Here is a 23,017-nt window from a genome sequence, read left to right as displayed (position 1 = left end):
ATGCTCCCTCAAATCTTGCGACATCTGTGGCATTGTGCTGTGTGATAAAACTGCACCTTTCAGAGTGGCCTTTTATTGTGGGCAGTCTAAGGCACACCTGTGCACTAATCATGGTGTCTAATCAGCATCTTGATATGGCACACCTGTGAGGTGGGATGGATTATCTCAGCAAAGGAGAAGTGCTCACTATCACAGATTTAGACTGGTTTGTGAACAATATTTGAGGGGAAATGGTGATATTATGTATGTGGACAAAGTTTTAGATCTTTGAGTTCATCTCATACAAAATGGGAGCAAAACCAAAAGTGTTGCGTTTATATTTTTGTTGAGTATATCTTAGAAATATAAGATAAGACTTTATTGATCTCACAAGGGAGAAATTCACGTTACATCAGCTCTTAATAAACACAAGATGAGTTTATATTTATTACAAAATACTAGCCAGCCCTGCCTGTAATTCAGATTTAAAGAGCATAAACTTTTCCAGAGTCCACATTGTGTAGTTGAAATGCAAACTTGGACTCAAAGTACAAATTATGAAACTCTGTCAGCATTCTGTTTGTCACCGTGGGCTCATGGGTTTTCTCACTGCCTTTAGTGGCTCAGTGACCATGAGAAAAACTAGGAGTCAGTTCCTTTCAGTCCATAGCTGCCACAGAAGCTGCTGTATTGTGCAGAAAACAACCGACTCTAAATTTAGCTGCAGCATTGATTATGACTGCCGGTAAGGCTGGGCTCAACTGATACTCTAAACAGAACAGAGTTCATTGCACAATGAATGTTTCTGTGGCGCATTTATTTTTCTCAGGAATTCATGGAATAAGAGGTGTGCAGAGAATTTAAATCTGTTCATAACAGATGAACTCCACCTCAAACCATATCTTTCACTGTGCACAGTTTGGCACATGGCGTGAACTTGCACTCATCTGTGCACCCATGATATGTTTGTCTTAAAATGAGATGTGGTCAAACGCAAAGCCTGCGCATTCCTACTGTCCGTCACAAGTAAGCATTTAAGCGTTAGACCATCTAAAAGACTGGCAGGTGGCTGAGTTTTGAGGACCCCAGTAGCTTTGGTGGGGAGGGGATGGATCAGTTGTCTGCCTGGGTAGTTGTTGCCATGCAGGACCCAAGTTCTTTGATGTTGTGGATTTGGCAAAGCATGACACCAACGCATGGTCTCAGGCTCAACTGATTTAATGTCCTCCCCACAGCTGTGGACAGAGGTGGACTGAGTTTTCAGAGGGGGTGTGGACTTTAAATATGGTTTGAAACAAAAACTGTGTATCACTATCTTTATGTTTGTCTCCTGGTGTCTGTCTTTTATTCTGATTTGTCCCCTGGTTTTTCAGCTGTTTGTTCCCTAGTGTTTTTCTGTGCCCTCCAAAGTTTTCTGCTCCTGTGTGTCCCTGGACTCTGCTTTGGTTTCTTGGACTCTTTTTGTGCTTTTGCATGATGATAATAACTACACTTTTATTTACATCCATGCGTCCGTGTTCCTGCTTCCATGTGCCTGTATCTGAGTTCAACCAAAGCAAAACTGTTACGTGTCGATGTTGACAATACATCATTAAGATGCGATACAAAACACATTCTAAACATTAACCACACATTCCAACCTTATAACAGACAAAGATCATTCCAACTGCATCACAAGGTACCCTAAAAACTAATGCTGGTGACGGTTATCAGTATATCTATTTGATTTGCATGTAAGGTGCATCTCAACATCCAGCTGACACAGCTGCATATTATGTTTTCAGCATTAATTTACACTGAGTATCCTTCTACTTTACTTTTGTCTGTGTGTAGGATGTGTCTCACATTTTGCTTAGATTTTACAAAGTGGGATATTTGGCTTGAAATGCATAATATATTGTGTTGTTTGTTTTCAGGTGCCTATTTGGTTCCTTACTTTATCCTTCTCCTCATTATTGGCATCCCACTCTTTTTTCTGGAGCTGGCAGTGGGTCAGAAAATACGACGTGGGAGCATTGGGGTGTGGAATTATGTCTGTCCCCGTTTGGGTGGAATAGGGATGTCTAGTCTGATGGTAAGTAACAAGATGATTGACTTTTTTGTGTGTGTACTGTCACGGTTTGCAGCAAAATTATTAGTGGTTGGCGGATATTCACGGTTTGCATAAATTTTCATTAATGGTTTGCGGATAATTCACAATTTGCAGCAGATTCATGTTTTGCCAACCTGGAGTTTGCCAAAAGGAACCTGATGGACTCTCAGACCACAAGAAACAAAATTCTCTGGTCTGATGAGACAAAGATTGAACTGTTTGGTGTGAATGCCAGGCGTCATGTTTGGAGGAAACCAGGCACCATCCCTGCAGTGAAGCATGGTGGCAGCAGCATCATGCTGTGAGGATGTTTTTCAGTGGCAGGAACTGGGAGACGAGTCAGGATTGAGGGAAAGATGAATGCAGAAATGTACAGAGACATCCTGGATGAAAACCTGCTCAAAAGCACTCTTGACCTCAGACTGGGGTGACTGTTCATCTTTCAGCAGGACAATGACCCTAAGTACACAGCCAAGATATCAAAGGATTGTCTTCAGGACAACTCTGTGAATGTCCTTGAGTGGCCCAGCCAAAGCCCAAACCTGAATCTGATTGAACATCTTTGGAGAGATCTGAAAATGGCTGTGCACCGACGCTCCCCATCCAACCTGATGGAGCTTGAGAGGTGCTGCAAACAGGAATAAGAAAAACTGCCCAAAGATAGGTGCACCAAGCTTGTGGCATCAAATTCAAGAGGACCTAAGGCTGTAATTGCTGCCAAAGGTGCATCAACAAAGTATTGAGCAAAGGGTGTGAATACTTACGTACAGGTGATTTCTTAGTTTTTTTGTTTGTTTGTTTTTTATAAATTTGCAAAAATGTAAACTTTTTTGAAGTTGTCATTATGGGGTGTTGTGAGTAGAATTTTGAGGGGGAAAATGACTTTACTCCATTTTGGAATAAGGCTGTAACATAACAAAAGGTGAGAAAAGCAAAGTGAAGTGCTGTGAATACTTTCCAGATGCACGGTATATATAATATATATATAAACACACATACATACACACATACATATAGGTGGGTAAAATAAGTATTGAACACATTACCATTTCTCTCAGTAAATACATTTCTAAATGTACAGTACTATTGTACTATTGACATGAAATTTTCACCAGATGTCTGTAACAACCCAAGTAATCCATACATGCAAAGAAAAAAGTACAAAAATTAACTTATGTCTAATAAAATGGAATGACACAGGGTAAAGTATAGAACACAGTGAAATTTATTTAGTACTTTGTACAAAAGCTTTTGTTGGTAATCACAGCTTCAAGACATATCTTGTATGGAGAAACTAGTCACATGCATTGCTCAGGTGTGATTTTGGCCCATTCTTCCACACAAACAGTCTTCAAATCTTGAAGGTTCTGTGGGCCTGTTCTATGAACTCAGGTCTTTACTTCCTTACACAGATTTTCTAGTCAGGTGATTGGCTGGACCATTCAAGCAACTTTACCTTCATTCTCTGAAACCAGTTGAGTTTTCTTGGTTGTATGTTTGGGATCATTGTCTTGATGAAATGTCCCCCCTTGTTTCATTATCATCCTGGTAGATGGCAGCAGATTTCTATCAAGAATGTCTCTGGATATTTTTCCATTCATCTTTCCTTCAATTGGGAGATGTTTGTCAGTGCCATATGCTGAAAAACAGCCCCACATCATGATCTTCCCACCTATAAACTTCACTGTTGGCGTGGTGGTTTTGAGGTGATGTGCAGTGCCATTTATGGTGTTTATTATGGCATCCAAAAAGGTCAATTTTGGTTTCATCTGACCATCTTATATTTTCCCAGTATCTCACAGGCTTGTCTAAATGTTGAGCAGCAAACTTTAAACAAGCTTTTTATTTTTGTATTATTTTTAGTTATTTCATTTATATAGCGCCAAATCACAACAAAGTTGCCTTAAGGCGCTTCACACAAATAAGCTTCAACATGCTTTTTCTTCAGCAATGGAGTCTTGTGTCATGAGCGTGCATACAGGCCATGGTGGATGAGTGCATTACTTATTGTTTTCTTTGAATGAATTGTACCTGCTAATTCTAGGTCTTTCTGAAGCTCTCCACAAGTGGTTATTGGCTCTTGGACAATTCTTCTGATAATTCTTTTCACTCCTGTGTCAGAAATCTTGCAAGTAGCACCTGGCTGTGGCAGTTTGTGGTGAAATGATGTTCTTTGCACTTCCAGATTATGGCCTCAACAGTGCTCACTGGATCAGTCAGAAGTTTAAAAATCCTTCTGTAACCAGTGCCATTAGTATGTTTTGCAACAATAAAGTCTCAATAAGATCTTGAGAGACCTCTTTGATTTTACCCATCGTGAGATGTTTTTGTGTGACACCTTTTTTATAGGCCATCAGTTGGGACTGAACCATCTGATATTAACTTGCGCTGACAAGGGGCAGGATTGCTTTTTAATTATGTTTAGATTTCAGCTGGTGTCTTGGCTTTCTGCACCTTTTTGCAACTCCATTTCTTCCAGTGTTCACACAAGTAAGGTCTAACCTTACCAACCCAAACAGCGCCTTTAGAAATATATTTACTAAGAAAAATGGTGATGTGTTCAATACTTATTTTACCTGCTGTGTATACGAGGGTAGGCTGAAAAGTTCTAAGGCTCCCCATGAAGGAGTAATGCATTAACTGCATTATAGTGAGCCTTAGAACTTTTCAGCGTACCCTCGTGTGTATATATATATATATATATATATATATATATATATATATAAAACAAAGTAAGTTCAGCAACTGACATTTCAGTCTGTAAAAGAGATGATTTAACTGCATTTTGAATGTGATATGCACTCGCAACAGCATTAATTTAGCACTGCAATATTTATGGTGAAGCCTTGATACTGATTCATTACGAAAACACAAGAGTAACTTAATCTGTAATTTAAATTAAATATGTTACTAAATATATTACAGTGCCTATGAAGAGTATTCACCTCCTCTGGTTTTTGCACATTTTGAATACTTTATCAAATTAAATCAAAATGACAAAAAAAAAAAAAAAAAAAAAAAAAACAGAGTCTTCTTAATAGTTGCAATAGTTGTAAACATGATGCAATTTCATTTCAAAGTGTAAAAATACTGTATGATGGTGCAAATTACAAACAAAAAAATAAATAAATAAAACGGAAACAATGCATTGCAGAAGCACTTAGCCCGATTATTATAACATCATTCAATCATGGCTTTTACAAACAGTTAGCTTTGGAAAAGCTTTGGATTAAATATTCTTTGTAGTTCAGTTAACTCAGTCATTAAGAAAAAAAAAATACAGCAAAGTCTATTAACTCTGCTGAAAGCAGACTGTCCTCAGATACTGAGGAAAGGACACCGGAGAAGGGAGACAATAGCCCAGGACAACTGAAAAGGAGTCACAAGTTTCAGTGGCTGTGATTGGAGTGGTTTGTGCACACTGCACACACCTTCAACAGTCATAGCTTCATGGCATAGAAGGAAAGCCAGTGTTAAAAAGACAACCAATTAAATCAAAGTTTGAGCTTCCAAGAAGTCACATGGGGGATCTGAGCCTAGATTGACCTAATCTACACAGATCCTGTAACTGTTATGGGATACGTCACCACAAGCGTCACGCTGGTTCTGGCTATTTTTGAGCACTGGAGAGTACTGAAGGAGGAGCGTGGCCTTTCTTTACAGCACACAAGCAGCTATAAATATCTCAAAGAAGATCACTGGTGAAAAGAGGGGGCTTTAATAATTCACAATTTTCCTCAACCTTATTTAGCTTCTGAATGTCCTGCTTCGGAAGACTGACAGTAACAAGGGACGCACACAAAGCATGCTGCCACATCTGCAAAACATTCTCACTAAGTATGCATCACAGAAGCTGCAGAAAACAAGCCATGTATTATAAAGTGACTATCTATCTATCTATCTATCTATCTATCTATCTATCTATCTATCTATCTATCTATCTATCTATCTATCTATCTATCTATCTATCTATCTATCTATCTATCTATCTATCTATCTATCTATCTATCTATCTATCTATCTATCTATCTATCTATCTATCTATCTATCTATCTATCTATCTATCTATCTATCTATCTATCTATCTATCTATCTATCTATCTATCTATCTATCTATCTATCTATCTATCTATCTATCTATCTATCTATCTATCTATCTAGGTGTGTGGCTTTGTGGGTCTCTACTATAACGTGATTATCGGCTGGAGTATTTTCTACTTCTTCCAGTCCTTCCAGTATCCTCTGCCATGGAGCGACTGCCCAATTAGGAAGAATGGAACACTTGCTAGTAAGTAACAAAACTTTTTAACAATTGTTGGTTTTCCTTTTTAGTGCAACAGATAACAATCATCCAAATGGTGATACAAGTTTGGACTATCTGTGACTGAATGTTCTGGAGTTATGGGGTAAAAACTGTAAGAATGGTGACAAAGGTCAGTTTCAGTTTGTACAGGAGCCAAAAGTTAAAGTTGCCCCAGTTTTGGTAGAAAGTGATACAAATTATTGGTTGAGCTAATAAATGGATAAATAAATGAATAAATGGAATAGTTTTGACAGTGCTGAATGTTGGCCTCCAAAGTAAAGGTCAAACAAGCTCAACTTCCACTGGATTCTATGACATCACATATGTCAACCTGTAACATAATAATTAAGCATGACACATGGTCCAAACTATTCCTTTTTAGAATTCTGTTAACTCAGTTTGCATCACTTTTTACAAAATTGGACCAACTTTAACTTTTGACCCCTGTACAAACTGAAACTGACCTCTGTCACCATTCTTGCGGTTTTTACCCCATAACTCCAAAGCATTCAGTCACAGATAGTCCAGACTATACCTTTTTGGAATCATTATGATCAAGAGAATAATGTGATATAGTTTTCAATATGATTAGAGCATCTGTTCATTTTGACCCCTGTGTAATTCTTCAGTTCACCCCTACCTGGCTGCCTATTGAAAATTCAGGTGGCTAATCGGTTATTTCAAGAGTAGTTGTGCTTAATTTGATGTTTGTATCACCATTTGCAGGATTCCACTCTAAATATTGTCTTATCTGCTGCACGATTTACACCCATTAAGTCAAAAACATTTGATGCAATGTCAACATTTCTTAGAGGTCACCTTTGAGACCGTTTTGTGATTGTTGCATTGGTACAGACGGTCTGACCTACAACCCTGCTTCCCAATGTGGAGTCCAAGCCCCCCACCCCCCTTAGGGTGGCCCCAGAAATCACAGGGTGTGCCTCTGGTTTTGTCTGCTTTGAGGTTGTCAGAATTAAAAGTTCACATATTAAACATCAAGGGTACATGTACTCACCAGTGAGTCCTCATTAATTTTTTTGGAGGGGTTTGTTTGTTTGTTTTTTATGTTTCTGGACTCATGCAGATTAAATAAAGTCATAATGACACACTTACTTGACAGTCAAAACTAATCTAAAAGATAATTTTCTAATAATAATTTTCCCTTCCTGGCACAGCTCCAGTTCTACCGGTGTACCAAAGTGCTCTCTCTCAGCCCAGCCAGTAAATGTCAGAAGGCATGTTCATGCCTTGCATATTAACTTCATGCGTGACCTTGTTTGGCTCACTTATGTTTGAAGAATTGTGATCCAACAAAGAACTGAAAGCAAACATTGTAGATTGTCTGTCCTCCTGCCTGTGATACCTAACCACCCTTCTATTCCAGTCATCATGTGTTCTGCATTTATCTTATCTTTTTTGTGTGTCTTTCAAACCCATTATCCCCCAAATGAACCTGTCCTCCTCCTGCCACTTGCATTGCATAGTTGTGGAGCCAGAATGCGACAAAAGCTCAGCTACAACCTATTTCTGGTACCGCCAGACTCTGAACACCACCAGCACCATTGCTGAGAGTGGTGGCCTCAACATCAAAATGACACTGTCTCTGCTGGTAGCCTGGATCATCGTCTGCCTCGCTGTCATCAAAGGAATCGCCTCCTCTGGGAAGGTGCTGTAGGGAAGAACAGAGGACACTAAAGTCTGAAGGAGGACCCCTGAATGTGCGTTTGACCTCTTTGTTCTTTTTTCACAGGTGATGTACTTCAGCTCTCTTTTTCCGTATGTGGTGCTGTTCTGTTTTCTTGTGAGGGGTTTAATGCTGAAGGGATCAGTTGATGGAATCGCTCACATGTTCACTCCTAAGGTCAGCTGTCTTCGCCCAGAAACAACCAGTGATCAGGGGCCTCATGTACAAAGTGTGTGTACACACAAAAACATGGCGTATGTCCGTCTCCACGCTAACATTCAGATGTATCAAAAGTGAAATGACAGTGGAAATGTGTGGTGCGGCACGCAAAAATCCTGGCTGGCGTACGCACATTTCAGCAGCTGTTTGTTCCACTGCTGACATGTAGAGGTGATGCTGGAAACCGTTAATAGTGTGAAAACAAGAAATTACCAGAGTGATGTGCACATCAGAGACACACTGATGAACATTTAACACACCCACGTGTTGCAATTATATATGTGGACATAAAAGCATGTGCAAAGTGATGCGTAAAATGGCATTAACAGTGGCTGCGTTAGTGTTGTTAGAAGACCTTGCAAATGGTGCAATCCGATGTGAGTGTGTATTCAGGGAACGTGAGGATTTATTTGCAAATGATAATTGGCTCATAAGCCGATTTCGTGTATCAAGGCCATTGTTACTGGAGTTGTGCGCAAATCTGTGGCTGATCCAGAACACAGTACAGCAAGGAGCCATGGGTTATCTGTGCCCACACAAGTGCTGGGCTTCCTGGTAACAGGGGCATACCAGCGGGAGCTCGCCGATCAGTCAGGAGTGTGCCAGTCACCCTTGCCCAGCTGTGTGGAACGTTATCATCAAAATGTCGTCCAGGTACATCACATTCCAACATTAAATCAAATCAAATCAATTTTATTTATATAGCGCCAAATCACAACAAACAGTTGCCCCAAGGCGCTTTATATTGTGAGGCAAAAGCCATACAATAATTACGGAAAAACCCCAAAGGTCAAAACGACCCCCTGTGAGCAAGCACTTGGCAACAGTGGGAAGGAAAAACTCCCTTTTAACAGGAAGAAACCTCCAGCAGAACCAGGCTCAGGGAGGGGGAAGTCTTCTGCTGGGACTGGTTGGGGCTGAGGGAGAGAACCAGGAAAAAGACATGCTGTGGAAGAGAGCAGAGATCAATTACTAATGATTAAATGCAGAGTGGTGCATACAGAGCAAAAAGAGAAAGAAACACTCAGTGCATCATGGGAACCCCCCAGCAGTCTAAGTCTATAGCAGCATAACTAAGGGATGGTTCAGGGTCACCTGATCCAGCCCTAACTATAAGCTTTAGCAAAAAGGAAAGTTTAAGCCTAATCTTAAAAGTAGAGAGGGTGTCTGTCTCCCTGATCCGAATTGGGAGCTGGTTCCACAGGAGAGGAGCCTGAAAGCTGAAGGCTCTGCCTCCCATTCTACTCTTACAAACCCTAGGAACTACAAGTAAGCCTGCAGTCTGAGAGCGAAGCACTCTATTGGGGTGATATGGTACTATGAGGTCCCTAAGATAAGATGGGACCTGATTATTCAAAACCTTATAAGTAAGAAGAAGAATTTTAAATTCTATTCTAGAATTAACAGGAAGCCAATGAAGAGAGGCCAATATGGGTGAGATATGCTCTCTTCTTCTACAACCCCTGGCAAAAATTATGGAATCACCGGCCTCGGAGGATGTTCATTCAGTTGTTTAATTTTGTAGAAAAAAAGCAGATCACAGACATGACACAAAACTAAAGTCATTTCAAATGGCAACTTTCTGGCTTTAAGAAACACTATAAGAAATCAGGAAAAAAAATTGTGGCAGTCAGTAATGGTTACTTTTTTAGACCAAGCACAGGGAAAAAAAATATGGAATCACTCAATTCTGAGGAAAAAATTATGGAATCATGAAAAACAAAAGAACGCTCCAACACATCACTAGTATTTTGTTGCACCACATCTGGCTTTTATAACAGCTTGCAGTCTCTGAGGCATGGACTTAATGAGTGACAAACAGTACTCTTCATCAATCTGGCTCCAACTTTCTCTGATTGCTGTTGCCAGATCAGCTTTGCAGGTTGGAGCCTTGTCATGGACCATTTTCTTCAACTTCCACCAAAGATTTTCAATTGGATTAAGATCAGGACTATTTGCAGGCCATGACATTGACCCTATGTGTCTTTTTGCAAGGAATGTTTTCACAGTTTTTGCTCTATGGCAAGATGCATTATCATCTTGAAAAATGATTTCATCATCCCAAAACATCCTTTCAATTGATGAAATAAGAAAGGTGTCCAAAATATCAACGTAAACTTGTGCATTTATTGATGATGTAATGACAGCCATCTCCCCAGTGCCTTTACTTGACATGCTGCCCCATATCATCAATGACTGTGGAAATTTACATGTTCTCTTCAGGCAGTCATCTTTATAAATCTCATTGGAACGGCACCAAACAAAAGTTCCAGCATCATCACCTTGCCCAATGCAGATTGGAGATTCATCACTGAATATGACTTTCATCCAGTCATCCACAGTCCACGATTGCTTTTCCTTAGCCCATTGTAACCTTGTTTTTTTCTGTTTAGGTGTTAATGATGGCTTTCGTTTAGCTTTTCTGCATGTAAATCTCATTTCCTTTAGGCGGTTTCTTACAGTTCGGTCACAGACGTTGACTCCAGTTTCCTCCCATTCGTTCCTCATTTGTTTTGTTGTGCATTTTCGATTTTTGAGACATATTGCTTTAAGCTTTCTGTCTTGACGCTTTGATGTCTTCCTTGGTCTACCAGTATGTTTGCGTTTAACAACCTTCTCATGTTGTTTGTATTTGGTCCAGAGTTTAGACACAGCTGACTGTGAACAACCAACATCTTTTGCAACATTGCGTGATGATTTACCCTCTTTTAAGAATTTGATAATCCTCTCCTTTGTTTCAATTGACATATCTCATGTTGGAGCCATGATTCATGTCAGTCCACTTGGTGCAACAGCTCTCCAAGGTGTGATCACTCCGTTTTAGATGCAGACTAACGAGCAGATCTGATTTGATGCAGGTGTTAGTTTTGGGGATGAAAATTTACAGGGTGATTCTATAATTTTTTCCTCAGAATTGAGTGAGTCCATATTTTTTTCCCTCTGCTTGGTCTAAAAAAGTAACCGTTACTGACTGCCACAATTTTTTTTCTTGATTTCTTATAGTGTTTCTTAAAGCCAGAAAGTTGCCATTTGAAATGACTTTAGTTTTGTGTCATGTCTGTGATCTGCTTTTTTTCTACAAAATTAAACAACTGAATGAACATCCTCAGAGGCCGGTGATTCCACAATTTTTGCCAGGGGTTGTAGTCCCTGTCAGTACTCTAGCTGCAGCATTTTGAATTAACTGAAGGCTTTTCAGGGAACTTTTAGGACAACCTGATAATAATGAATTACAATAGTCCAGCCTAGAGGAAATAAATGCATGAATTAGTTTTTTCAGCATCACTCTGAGACAAGACCTTTCTAATTTTAGAGATATTGCGCAAATGCAAAAAAGCAGTCCTACAGTTTAGCTAATTGGTGTGTGTCCTCTGGCTTCATGGATAGATAAAGCTGGGTATCATCTGCTTAACAATGAAAATTTAAGCAATGCTGTCTAATAATACTGCCTAAGGGAAGCATGCATAAAGTGAATAAAATTGGTCCTAGCACAGAACCTTGTGGAACTCCATAATTAAAGCGCAATTTGCAGCGAGAGCCGGTTTCCCTCATGTAATCGGAGCTATTGACTGCACACATAAATGTTGTGTGTTGGGGGGGTGTGGCTGGACGTTTTGGTGTTCTTTTTTTTTCTTTGCTCTCCAGGTGGTATGCAAACTGATTTATTTTCTGTGGAGAAGGTGCTGGCAGAAGAGTCCTTCACCCTCATCAACATGATGTGCAGCACCTGTGGATGGTGCTCACGTGCAACCTTAAAGACTTTCAGCTGAAGCAGATAATGAGATGGCGTTCTGCATTTAAGTCATGTGTGATTCAAGCAGAATTGCCGGGAACTCGACCTTGTGATGTTCGTTTGTGAGACGCTGAGGACCGCGCCTGGGTTTGACACATCGTGCCTGTGAAGGAGGAAGGGTGAGGGACACATGCTGTCAGCACACATCAGAGGTGATTGTTTGACTAATTGTTAATAGTAACTTGGTATTTTGTTACGCAGTATATTTGAACTTTGATGAGAATTGTGCAGCTCGCTTCTCACTGCCGTGGCATGCGGACTGATGATCCTCCACCTGTTGTGAGAAGCTGCTCATTTACATAAAGCTTAAATACAGACCTGAATGTGTTGCTGATAGTGTGTGCCTTTTGAAGGATATTAGTTGTAGCTGCTGACTTACCTCACCTTTTCTATCCTTCGCAGAGAGTCGGTTTGTCGTGTCCACCTGGGGGGTGTTGGCGGTGAACGTGGGTCCAGAAGCGCCGGGCTTCGATCCTTTTGGGCGCTGGAGAGTGTGCCATCCTTCACTCCGCCAGACTGATGCAGCTTTTGTTTGTACACTTTGTTATGCACCAAAGGGTGGAAAAATAAATTGTTTTGTTATTGGAACCGCTTTCTGGTTATTTTAGCACTGGGTTCCGTCAGACGCAGGTCCGCTCCTCAACCCGCGTCGACACATAACACATAAAGGTGCCATCACACAATGAATTTGTTTTTGTTAGTAGGAAACATTTTCATTCCAACAATGTTCACATCATATGTGATGTCCAAATGCATTGGGTTGGGGTGGGAACAGGCAGGCTGGCACAGTGCGTGATGGGTGGCTGCATGGGTAAATAGTTTATTTGTGAAATTGTACCGCACAAAAACCAGCATGGACACATTTGGGCATGTGCACATTCAAATGTTTTTGTTATTACTATTCATGTATTTTCCTTTCCTTGATGGTGAAACTCCAGCTGCAGATTCTTATCAGACCCCCGATTGTCTCCCTGTATTCAGTATTTCTCAATAAACACATGTGTAATGTTATGAATGTCACACACTGTCAGCCGGTGTTCTGGCACACCTAATTTTTTTACTTCAGTGTGTGTGCTGCTCTGAGCTAACTGCGTTTACTGCGTCACACACACGCTCCCACAAACATTTTTCCTGTTTCATGTTTATTCCATTTGCAAGAGTACCAAATAAACTATCTCTGTGTGTCTCCACGTCATGTCCAGTCATCTGAGCTCATACTTGGGATAATTTATTTTCTGTGTTCATGTTGACTGATCTGACAGAGGGGGAGACCAGCTCCCAGGGCCTATTTACATGTATTTGCATATTTACATAGGGGTGTGGATAGGGAGGAGCTTGGTACATCTCGTTCAGTGGGATGTACAAATGGAATATGCTTGGATCCATGTGTACACACACTTTGATACATCTGGATATTTTTGTGCTTATGCCATGTTTCACTAGGAAATCCACACAAGTCTTTGTACATGAGGCTCCAGGTTATGGTATCACAAACTGATCAGGGTCTTTGGTCCTCACAGCTGGAGAAGATGCTGGAGCCCCAGGTGTGGAGGGAGGCCGCCACCCAAGTGTTCTTCGCTCTGGGCTTGGGGTTTGGAGGAGTCATTGCTTTCTCCAGCTACAATAAGATAGATAACAACTGCCACTTTGATGCCGTGCTCGTCTCTTTTATCAACTTCTTTACCTCCATTCTGGCCACACTGGTGGTGTTCGCCGTGCTGGGCTTCAAGGCGAACATCATGAATGAAAAGTGTGTCGCTGAGTAAGTTGTACATGTTCAATGGCCATTTACATGAATTCAGCATAGCTAACTGTGTGATTGTGTTGGAAATGTTACACAATCAAGGATCGCCAATTTCTAAATGAAGATTTAAAAGAATTTTTAAATGTTTGTGTGTAGAGATATGCCTAAATCAGATTTTAAAAATTCAATTACTGCAGAAGCCTGAGGAACAAATCATTGTCATTTCACTAACACGATCCTAAAATTTTGTTTGTCCATTTACTTTTGGTTAATGAAAATGTCATGACCCCATACTACACAATGTGTAACTGCTGCACTGTTCACCTCATTTAAAAGTAAATGCTTTCAAATTAAAGATGAAAATTAGCACTTTGAGGTCAAAATGGGGAGGTGATGGTCTAAAAGTTAAAGTGAGTGGGTTTAAGACGAAATATTCAAATCCTTGTGAAACCAGAAAATCACTAAGGTCCCTTGAGCAAAGTACAGAATTCCCAAGTTGCTCCCAGTGTGAAGTTGAGCACCTTGCATGGTGGCACTGAGATTTAGTGTGAATGTGAGGCATTTTGTAAAGTGCTTTGAGAGTCTGCTTTAGATAGAAATGCAGCTCATTTTCCAACTAAATGCACTGCATAATAATTCTTTACCTTCAATGCAAATATTCTTTGCACAGTTAACAGAGATAATTTTGTATGTGTCCAAATATTTATGGACTTCAGTTTCTGGGTTTTAGCATATGCCATGTTACAGTAGGAAGTCCATGCAAGTCTTTGTACATGAGGCCAATGCCTATCGTCAAAATAACCAGGACTGTCACAGTCCAAACAATCACACCTACTGTAAGCAATCTCACACTGGGGCTTTGCTCAGGTACACTGCTAGTATACTTGTATAATAAACTTGACAGACAGACTCCTTCACATTTTGATAAGCTCTGCTTCACACACAGGATAAGAAAACCAGTAACATATTTGGGTGTTTACTTTGTTTTTTCTGTCCTTGGCAGGAATACTGAGAAAATCCTGGGTTACCTCAACTCAAATGTCCTGAGTCATGATCTCATCCCTCCACATGTGAATTTCTCCCACCTCACAACCACAGACTATGCCGAGATGTACACCGTGATCAAGACGGTAAAAGAGGGCAGTTTCTCCCAGCTCGGGCTCGAGCCGTGTATCCTCGAGGATGAGCTCAACAAAGTGGGTGTTCAGTGATAGGTCCATAATGAAACAGACCATTGGTGGCATGTTTGTTCTGATTCCACTGTGTGGGCCTACTCTCTGCAGGCGGTTCAGGGCACAGGTTTGGCCTTCATAGCCTTCACAGAGGCCATGACACATTTCCCAGGATCCCCGTTCTGGTCGGTTATGTTCTTTTTCATGCTTATTAACCTCGGGCTGGGCAGCATGATTGGAACCATGACTGGCATCACCACACCCGTCCTGGACTCCTACAAAGTCCAGAAGGAGTTATTCACAGGTAAAGGTGTTACTGTTACACTCTTAAGGATTTCAACACATTTGGGTCTGAGAGACGACAAAAGCTCACAGGCAATAAACCCTGCGTTGCACCATTACGTGCACTGGTGACGTGGCTGTTTTCAGTCATTTCCTCATGACAACCGCTTTCACTTTTGTTTTTTCCTGCATTTGGCTTAGTGGGTTGCTGCGTTGTGGCCTTCTTCTGCGGTTTGCTGTTTGTTCAGCGCTCAGGGAATTACTTTGTCACCATGTTTGATGACTACTCCGCCGGTCTGCCCCTCACTGTTGTGGTCATCCTTGAAAATCTGTCAGTTGCGTGGATCTATGGGACAAAGAGGTATGAGTATAGCTGCAGGCCACATGTTTGACAGTGTCAAAAATTCAAAAGGTAAATCCATTTTTTTTCCCCCCTCTGCAGGTTCATGCAGGATCTGGAGGATATGCTGGGCTTCCGGCCATATAAGATCTATTTTTACCTGTGGAACTATATCTCGCCTCTCTGTCTAATCGTGCTCATCTCAGCTACTATCATTGAGATGGCCGTCATTCCACCAGGATACAACGCGTGGGTCCAAGAACTGGTCAGTGTGTGTCTATGGGGCCTGCAGGTTCCCATTTGCCACAAGGTTCAGTTTATAGAAGGATGTAGACACAATCCTAGATACTGCACATACTACAAGCTGCTAACTGCAGACTTTTAGCTTTAATTTCAGCATTTTTACATCTACATGAGGCATGAGTTAAATAGTTTTGGCAATCCTTATATGTGGTCCTGCTTTCATTTATAACTAAGCAGAAACAGTATCGAACAATAATCAGATCAACAATAATTCCTACTCGATGTTGTCATTGGGACATAATTGGAATCTTGTGTTCAAGTGATGCATCACGTTATTGACCTTGTAAGCACAACTGCTCCTAAAGTCATCAGTGGATTTCAATGACACATCACATTGTGTGAAGATCTGAATGAAGGACATTCTAGTCCAACGTTGTCCAATGGTGGTAATTGGATTTTGGAGCTTAGTTTTGCACACACTGGAACTTCACACAAACGTAGCACGCCATGTGAAGATGTGCATGAAGGAAAATAATTCCAGTCAGACATCTGCAATGGTGAGATAACTTTTGCTGTACACACACACACATACACACACATATACATATATATAATATATATATATATGTATATGTAGTTGTAGTCTTACACACCTCTTTGCAGCTTCTCTCCCCCTGCCATCCCCTCATTACCCCATCCCCGTAGAGACGGTGCCTGCTCCCAGACCACCAATAACCAGTAAAAATCTATTTAAGCATAAAAATTCAAAAAGACAAAATAATATAGCACCTTCAACTGCACCACAGACTAAAACAGTTAAATGTAGTCTATTAAACATTAGGTCTCTCTCTTCTAAGTCCCTGTTAGTAAATGATATAATAATTGATCAACATATTGATTTATTCTGCCTTACAGAAACCTGGTTACAGCAGGATGAATATGTTAGTTTAAATGAGTCAACGCCCCCGAGTCCACTAACTGCCAGAATGCTCGTAGCACGGGCCGAGGCGGAGGATTAGCAGCAATCTTCCATTCCAGCTTATTATTAATTAAAAACCCAGACAGAGCTTTAATTCTTGAAGCTTGTCTCTTAGTCTTGTCCATCCAAATTGGAAGTCCCAAAAACCAGTTTTATTTGTTGTTATCTATCGTCCACCTGGTCGTTACCTGTGAGTTTCTCTGTGAATTTTCAGACCTTTTGTCTGACTTAGTGCTTAGCTCAGATAAGATAATTATAGTGAGCGATTTTAACATCACACAGATACTGAGAATGACAGCCTCAACACTGCATTTAATCTATTATTAGACTCAATTGGCTTTGCTCAAAATGTAAATGAGTCCACCCACCACTTTAATCATATCTTAGATCTTGTTCTGACTTATGGTATGGAAATTGAAGACTTAACAGTATTCCCTGAAAACTCCCTTCTGTCTGATCATTTCTTAATACATTTACATTTACTCTGATGGACTACCCAGCAGTGGGGGAATAAGTTTCATTACACTAGAAGTCTTTTAGAAAGTGCTGTACTAGGTTTAAGGATATGATTCCTTCTTTATGTTCTCTAATGCCATATACCAACACAGTGCAGAGTAGCTACCTAACTCTGTAAGTGAGATAGAGTATCTCGTCAATAGTTTTACATCCTCATTGAAGACAACTTTGGATGCTGTAGCTCCTCTGAAAAAGAGTGCTTTAAATCAGAAGTGCCTGACTCTGTGGTATAACTCACAAACTCGCAGCTTAAAGCAGATAACCCGTAAGTTGGAGAGGAAATGGCGTCTCACTAATTTAGAAAATCTTCACTTAGCCTGGAAAAAGAGTCTGTTGCTCTATAAAAAAAGCCCGTAAAGCTAGGACATCTTACTACTCCATCACTAATTGAAGAAATAAGAACAACCCCAGGTTTCTTTTCAGCACTGTAGCCAGGCTGACAAAGAGTCAGAGCTCTATTGAGCCGAGTATTCCTTTAACTTTAACTAGTAATGACTTCATGACTTTCTTTGCTAATAAAATTTTAACTATTAGAGAAAAAATTACTCATAACCATCCCAAAGATGTATCGTTATCTTTGGCTGCTTTCAGTGATGCCGGTATTTGGTTAGACTCTTTCTCTCCGATTGTTCTGTCTGAGTTATTTTCATTAGTTACTTCATCCAAACCATCAACATGTCTATTAGACCCCATTCCTACCAGGCTGCTCAAGGAAGCCCTACCATTAATTCATGCTTCGATCTTAAATATGATCAATCTATCTTTATTAGTTGGCTATGTACCACAGGCTTTTAAGGTGGCAGTAATTAAACCATTACTTAAAAAGCCATCACTTGACCCAGCTATCTTAGCTAATTATAGGCCAATCTCCAACCTTCCTTTTCTCTCCAAAATTCTTGAAAGGGTAGTTGTAAAACAGCTAACTGATCATCTGCAGAGGAATGGTCTATTTGAAGAGTTCAGTCAGGTTTTAGAATTCATCATAGTACAGAAACAGCATTAGTGAAGGTTACAAATTATCTTCTTATGGCCTCAGACAGTGGACTCATCTCTGTGCTTGTTCTGTTAGACCTCAGTGCTGCTTTTGATACTGTTGACCATAAAATTTTATTACAGAGATTAGAGCATGCCATAGGTATTAAAGGCACTGCGCTGCGGTGGTTTGAATCATATTTATCTAATAGATTACAATTTGTTCATGTAAAAGGGGAATCTTCTTCACAGACTAAGGTTAATTATGGAGTTCCACAAGGTTCTGTGCTAGGACCAATTTTATTCACTTTATACATGTTTCCCTTAGGCAGTATTATTAGACGGCATTGCTTAAATTTTCAGATGATACCCAGCTTTATCTATCCATGAAGCCAGAGAAATCTTGGAGTCATTTTTGATCAGGATATGTCATTCAATGCGCATATTAAACAAATATGTAGGACTGCTTTTTTGCATTTGCGCATTTATTTCCTCTAGGCTGGACTATTGTAATTCATTATTATCAGGTTGTCCTAAAAGTTCCCTGAAAAGCCTTCAGTTAATTCAAAATGCTGCAGCTAGAGTACTAACAGGGACTAGAAGGAGAGAGTATATCTCACCCATATTGGCCTCTCTTCATTGGCTTCCTGTTAATTCTAGAATAGAATTTAAAATTCTTCTTCTTACTTATAAGGTTTTGAATAATCAGGTCCCATCTTATCTTAGGGACCTCATAGTACCATATCACCCGCCAATAGAGCGCTTCGCTCTCAGACTGCAGGCTTACTTGTAGTTCCTAGGGTTTGTAAGAGTAGAATGGGAGGCAGAGCCTTCAGCTTTCAGGCTCCTCTCCTGTGGAACCAGCTCCCAATTCAGATCAGGGAGACAGACACCCTCTCTACTTTTAAGATTAGGCTTAAAACTTTCCTTTTTGCTAAAGCTTATAGTTAAGGCGGGATCAGGTGACTCTGAACCATCCCTTAGTTATGCTGCTATTAGACTTAGACTGCTGGGGGGTTCCCATGATGCACTGAGTGTTCTTTCCTCCTTTTGCTCTTATGCACCACTCTGCATTTAATCATTAGTGATTGATCTCTGCCACCCCTCCATCAGCATGTCCTTTTTCCTTGTTCTCTCCCTCAGCCCCAACCAGTCCCAGCAGAAGACGGCCCCTCCCTGAGCCTGGTTCTGCTGGAGGTTTTCTTCCTGTTAAAGGGAGTTTTCCTTCCCACTGTGTGCCAGTGCTTGCTCACAGGGGGGCCGTTTGACCGTTGGGGTTTTTCCGTAATTATTGTATGGCCTTGCCTTACAATTAAGAGCGCCTTGGGGCAACTGTTTGTTGTGATTTGGCGCTATATAATAAAATTGATTTGATTTGATATACATGCAGGACCATTTCTCATTCTGCAAAATAATATTTCTTTAAGATGTAATAGTCCAATTTTAAGAATATTTTGTTATTTATTAAGTCAAGACACCACCGCAATCATGAAAACAAAGCCATGGGTGGTTTGATTCAAAATGTGATTTATTTTTGTTAAATGGGAGCATGCCATCATGTCCACATAGGGACGCCCACTTTATTGTTACATGACCATTATAATTATGCTTACTTTCCATATTTTGTACATCTGGCTGAGGTCTTATTTGGTCTATGGAACATACTGAGGAGCTCAAGAATTCAAAAAGCCAGAGCCTGTATTCACAAAGCATCCTAAGGCTAAAAGTAGCTCTTAAGTAACGTCATTCTAAGAAAAATCTTAGAATTCTTAGAATTTTCCCTTGGTAAGATAGACAAGTTATTCACAAAGCAGAGTGTCTTAAACAGACAACACGGCAGAAAGACAGAGAGGAAGGAGAGACATTCTCCATACGTTGAATGGCAGTGATTCAGTGACACGTCACATTACCGGTTGGATTGTGTAGAGATAATGTTTGTGGTTGACCTCATCAGGAATAAGCTTACTTTTTCCAGCCAGTGTCGTAACGCAATAACGTCTGAGATGGTCATCACAACATTGTGATACCTAGCTGGCTATGGGAAAATGTAAATTCTATAACATTCATACAATTATTAATATCAAAGTAAGTAATGTCAGCAAGTTGCAATCTCCGCTCACACTTTGGATTACAGCACGTACCAGCACTTCTCACACTCACCGCTTGTGTGCAACAACCAGCATGGAGAGTAAACATAACAATAAGCTAATCATTATAATAATCAGCATGTGAATGAGGTACGTTCAAACATTTTGAAGCTGTGTAACAATTCATTTAATTTTGCTGAGTTTTATCATCATGACATTCAATTATTTTCACGATTACACATTTCTTAATACAGTTAAGGTTATATGATTGGTTGATTTTACTGTCCATTCATAACTACAAGCGCAGAGTGCATTTGTTTGTTTTTTCTCTTTCCCTTTTTGTGGCAACTAATCACAGCTTTTAGAAGACTGCATCATACCTAGCAACAAGGTCAACCCCGCCGCCTCACAAAGATAAAAGTTTCTGTCCACTCCTTGCTCAGAGTTGCTCTCAGACACCTCCTGGATCACTCTTAGCCTAAATATTTCTTTAGGCTAAGTTGGGAGCTCTCTGAGAGAACTCTGAGAATCTGTGAATACGGGCCCTGGTAGACAATGTATAACAAGTGTGGATGACAGAAGAATCATTCTGCTAGATAGTCACTTAGCCAGATCAAGAACACCCATAGGTAGGTAGATGTGTCTTTATTAAAGTAAATACAGTGTTTAACACAATATGTAAATCATTAACAAACTTCAAAAACAGAAAAGGCCAGATTAGAGTTTGCCATGAATGCTGCGGACAGGCATAGATGAACATGCACCATAGCAATGAAGAGAGAAGTATGTACATACAAGTACATGCAACCCAACCTCTAAAATAAGTTGGAGGTAGTGTGTTGTGTATGAAGATTAAGAATCCTGAATAATAATACAATAACATGCTTTTGGAGGAAAAATGCATACCGCCCTCCAAAAGCATGTTATTGTATTATTATCACTTTTTACTGAGATACACAACACTAACGCGTACATAAAAAGTTGCCTCACTTAACTTTTGTTGTGCTCTCCAAATTCGGCAGTGCGTCCTCTTCAAGCTGGCTGCTTTAGCTGCTGTTCATTGTCATACTATCCATGAAAAAATCATCCGGAATATCCATATTGGGACCAAAACCACTTCTCGCCTTTTCATCTTTTCCTCTGCGGACAGTTTTTTTTTTTTCCTTCTGCGGACAGTTTTTTTTTTTTTTTCCTTCTGCGGACAGTTCTTGGGCTGCGCACTATGATGTCATTGTTTACGCACAGTGGGCGGTATAGCCAGATAGCGTCGACGTAAATCTACGATACCGGCCTAGCAACGCCCCGGTAAAGTGATAATAATGTCCAATATTGGCATCGTCAGAGGTTTGCTTTGTTACAATGAATGACAAATAAAGTATCTGTATCTCTGTATCTGTAAAGGGCCACTTTCTGTTTAAGAACATGTCATTGTATTGTATTAATTTCACTCAGCTTCCTCATGAGATTCTAACTGTATGTGCAGGCACAGGAGCGCTTCCAGAGTTACCCTCCCTGGGCATTGGCCATGTGCTTTGCTCTCATTGTAGTGGCCATGCTTCCTCTGCCTCTAGTCTTTTTCGCCCGTCACTTCAGTCTGATGTCAGATGGCTCCAACAAGCTGTCAGTCGCCTACCGTAAAACCATGATGAAGGACATTTCCAGTCTGGAAGAGCAGGATGAGGCCAAATTCATCCTTGGTGCTAAACCTGGTAATCAACCCATGCTGGCACGAACAGCTTACCTGAGCACCGGAGGGATCAAACCACTAGACACCAACTCCCTATCACCAAACAGCTGCTATGGAACAAACTACCAGAACGCTGCCATGAGCCCCACCACGCCAACCTCACCGGTCACCCCAGAGTCTGACTCTTGACTGCTGTTCCACTAATCTGATATCCAGGCCTGTAGCACAGTTTACCTAATTATTACCCACAAAGTCTCCACCAGGGGTCACTGTAGTGCAGAGAAACCCTCCCATTGCTCTCCTAACTGCAAAGACTGTGCAACACCCCCAAACCCCCTATGTATCTGAGAATATGCTTTTCTGTAGCTGCCTAAGAAGGCATCCAAAGTGTTTCCCAGTGTCTGGCTACAGAGGAACAGAAGAAATACAAGATTCACTTTGAAATTCAGATAAGATGGACAGTGACACACTGTACACTGATGAGCCTCACTGCTCTGTATTTAACATTATTACCAGTTTTTGTGATGAAAATCTGTGATCTGCTTTACTTTGCCTTAGTATAAGTGATTCTCAGCAGGCATAACTTCACACCCCTGATACAATACACATCCTGATTTGCACACCGCAGGGAATTTAAATGAATGTAAGAAATCAGTGTGTAGGTGAACATAATGAGAACCACAGCTTCTCACTCAGTGTGGTGGTGCAGAGATCCAACATGAATGCGAGTTGACATTTTATAGGTTTAAAGCCATGCACCGCTTGTGTTGTTGCCCTCTGCAACACTCCTCTGTACTCTGAAAGCAATAGTCTGTAGACACTGAATGAATTCTTTAGTTTTTAGGTGTTACACAGTGAATTAATTTTATACCGCTGATCCTGCACCACTGTTCAATTACAAGTCAACACAGATGCACTACATGAG

At 40.5% G+C, this 23,017-nt stretch overlaps 1 protein-coding gene across 1 annotated transcript in view; it reads left to right on the top strand.

The window, feature by feature from the left end:
* Nucleotides 1-22,796, top strand: part of LOC117506908 (sodium-dependent neutral amino acid transporter SLC6A17-like) — a 34,541-nt gene extending 11,745 nt beyond the window's left edge. The window contains exons 3-12 of the mRNA XM_034166584.1: nucleotides 1,896-2,053; nucleotides 6,233-6,359; nucleotides 7,859-8,040; nucleotides 8,125-8,235; nucleotides 13,591-13,832; nucleotides 14,818-15,010; nucleotides 15,098-15,290; nucleotides 15,470-15,629; nucleotides 15,711-15,873; nucleotides 21,889-22,796. Of these exons, the coding sequence (XP_034022475.1) occupies nucleotides 1,896-2,053; nucleotides 6,233-6,359; nucleotides 7,859-8,040; nucleotides 8,125-8,235; nucleotides 13,591-13,832; nucleotides 14,818-15,010; nucleotides 15,098-15,290; nucleotides 15,470-15,629; nucleotides 15,711-15,873; nucleotides 21,889-22,281 (1,922 nt within the window). The 3' untranslated portion in view covers nucleotides 22,282-22,796. The remainder of the gene's footprint in view (nucleotides 1-1,895; nucleotides 2,054-6,232; nucleotides 6,360-7,858; nucleotides 8,041-8,124; nucleotides 8,236-13,590; nucleotides 13,833-14,817; nucleotides 15,011-15,097; nucleotides 15,291-15,469; nucleotides 15,630-15,710; nucleotides 15,874-21,888) is intronic.
* Nucleotides 22,797-23,017: the final 221 nt, after the last annotated feature.

This window comes from Thalassophryne amazonica, chromosome 3, assembly GCF_902500255.1.
Source record: "Thalassophryne amazonica chromosome 3, fThaAma1.1, whole genome shotgun sequence".
NCBI classification, from domain to species: domain Eukaryota; kingdom Metazoa; phylum Chordata; class Actinopteri; order Batrachoidiformes; family Batrachoididae; genus Thalassophryne; species Thalassophryne amazonica.
Note: the sequence above shows the minus strand (reverse complement) of the source record. Positions and strands in the feature narration are given on the sequence as shown.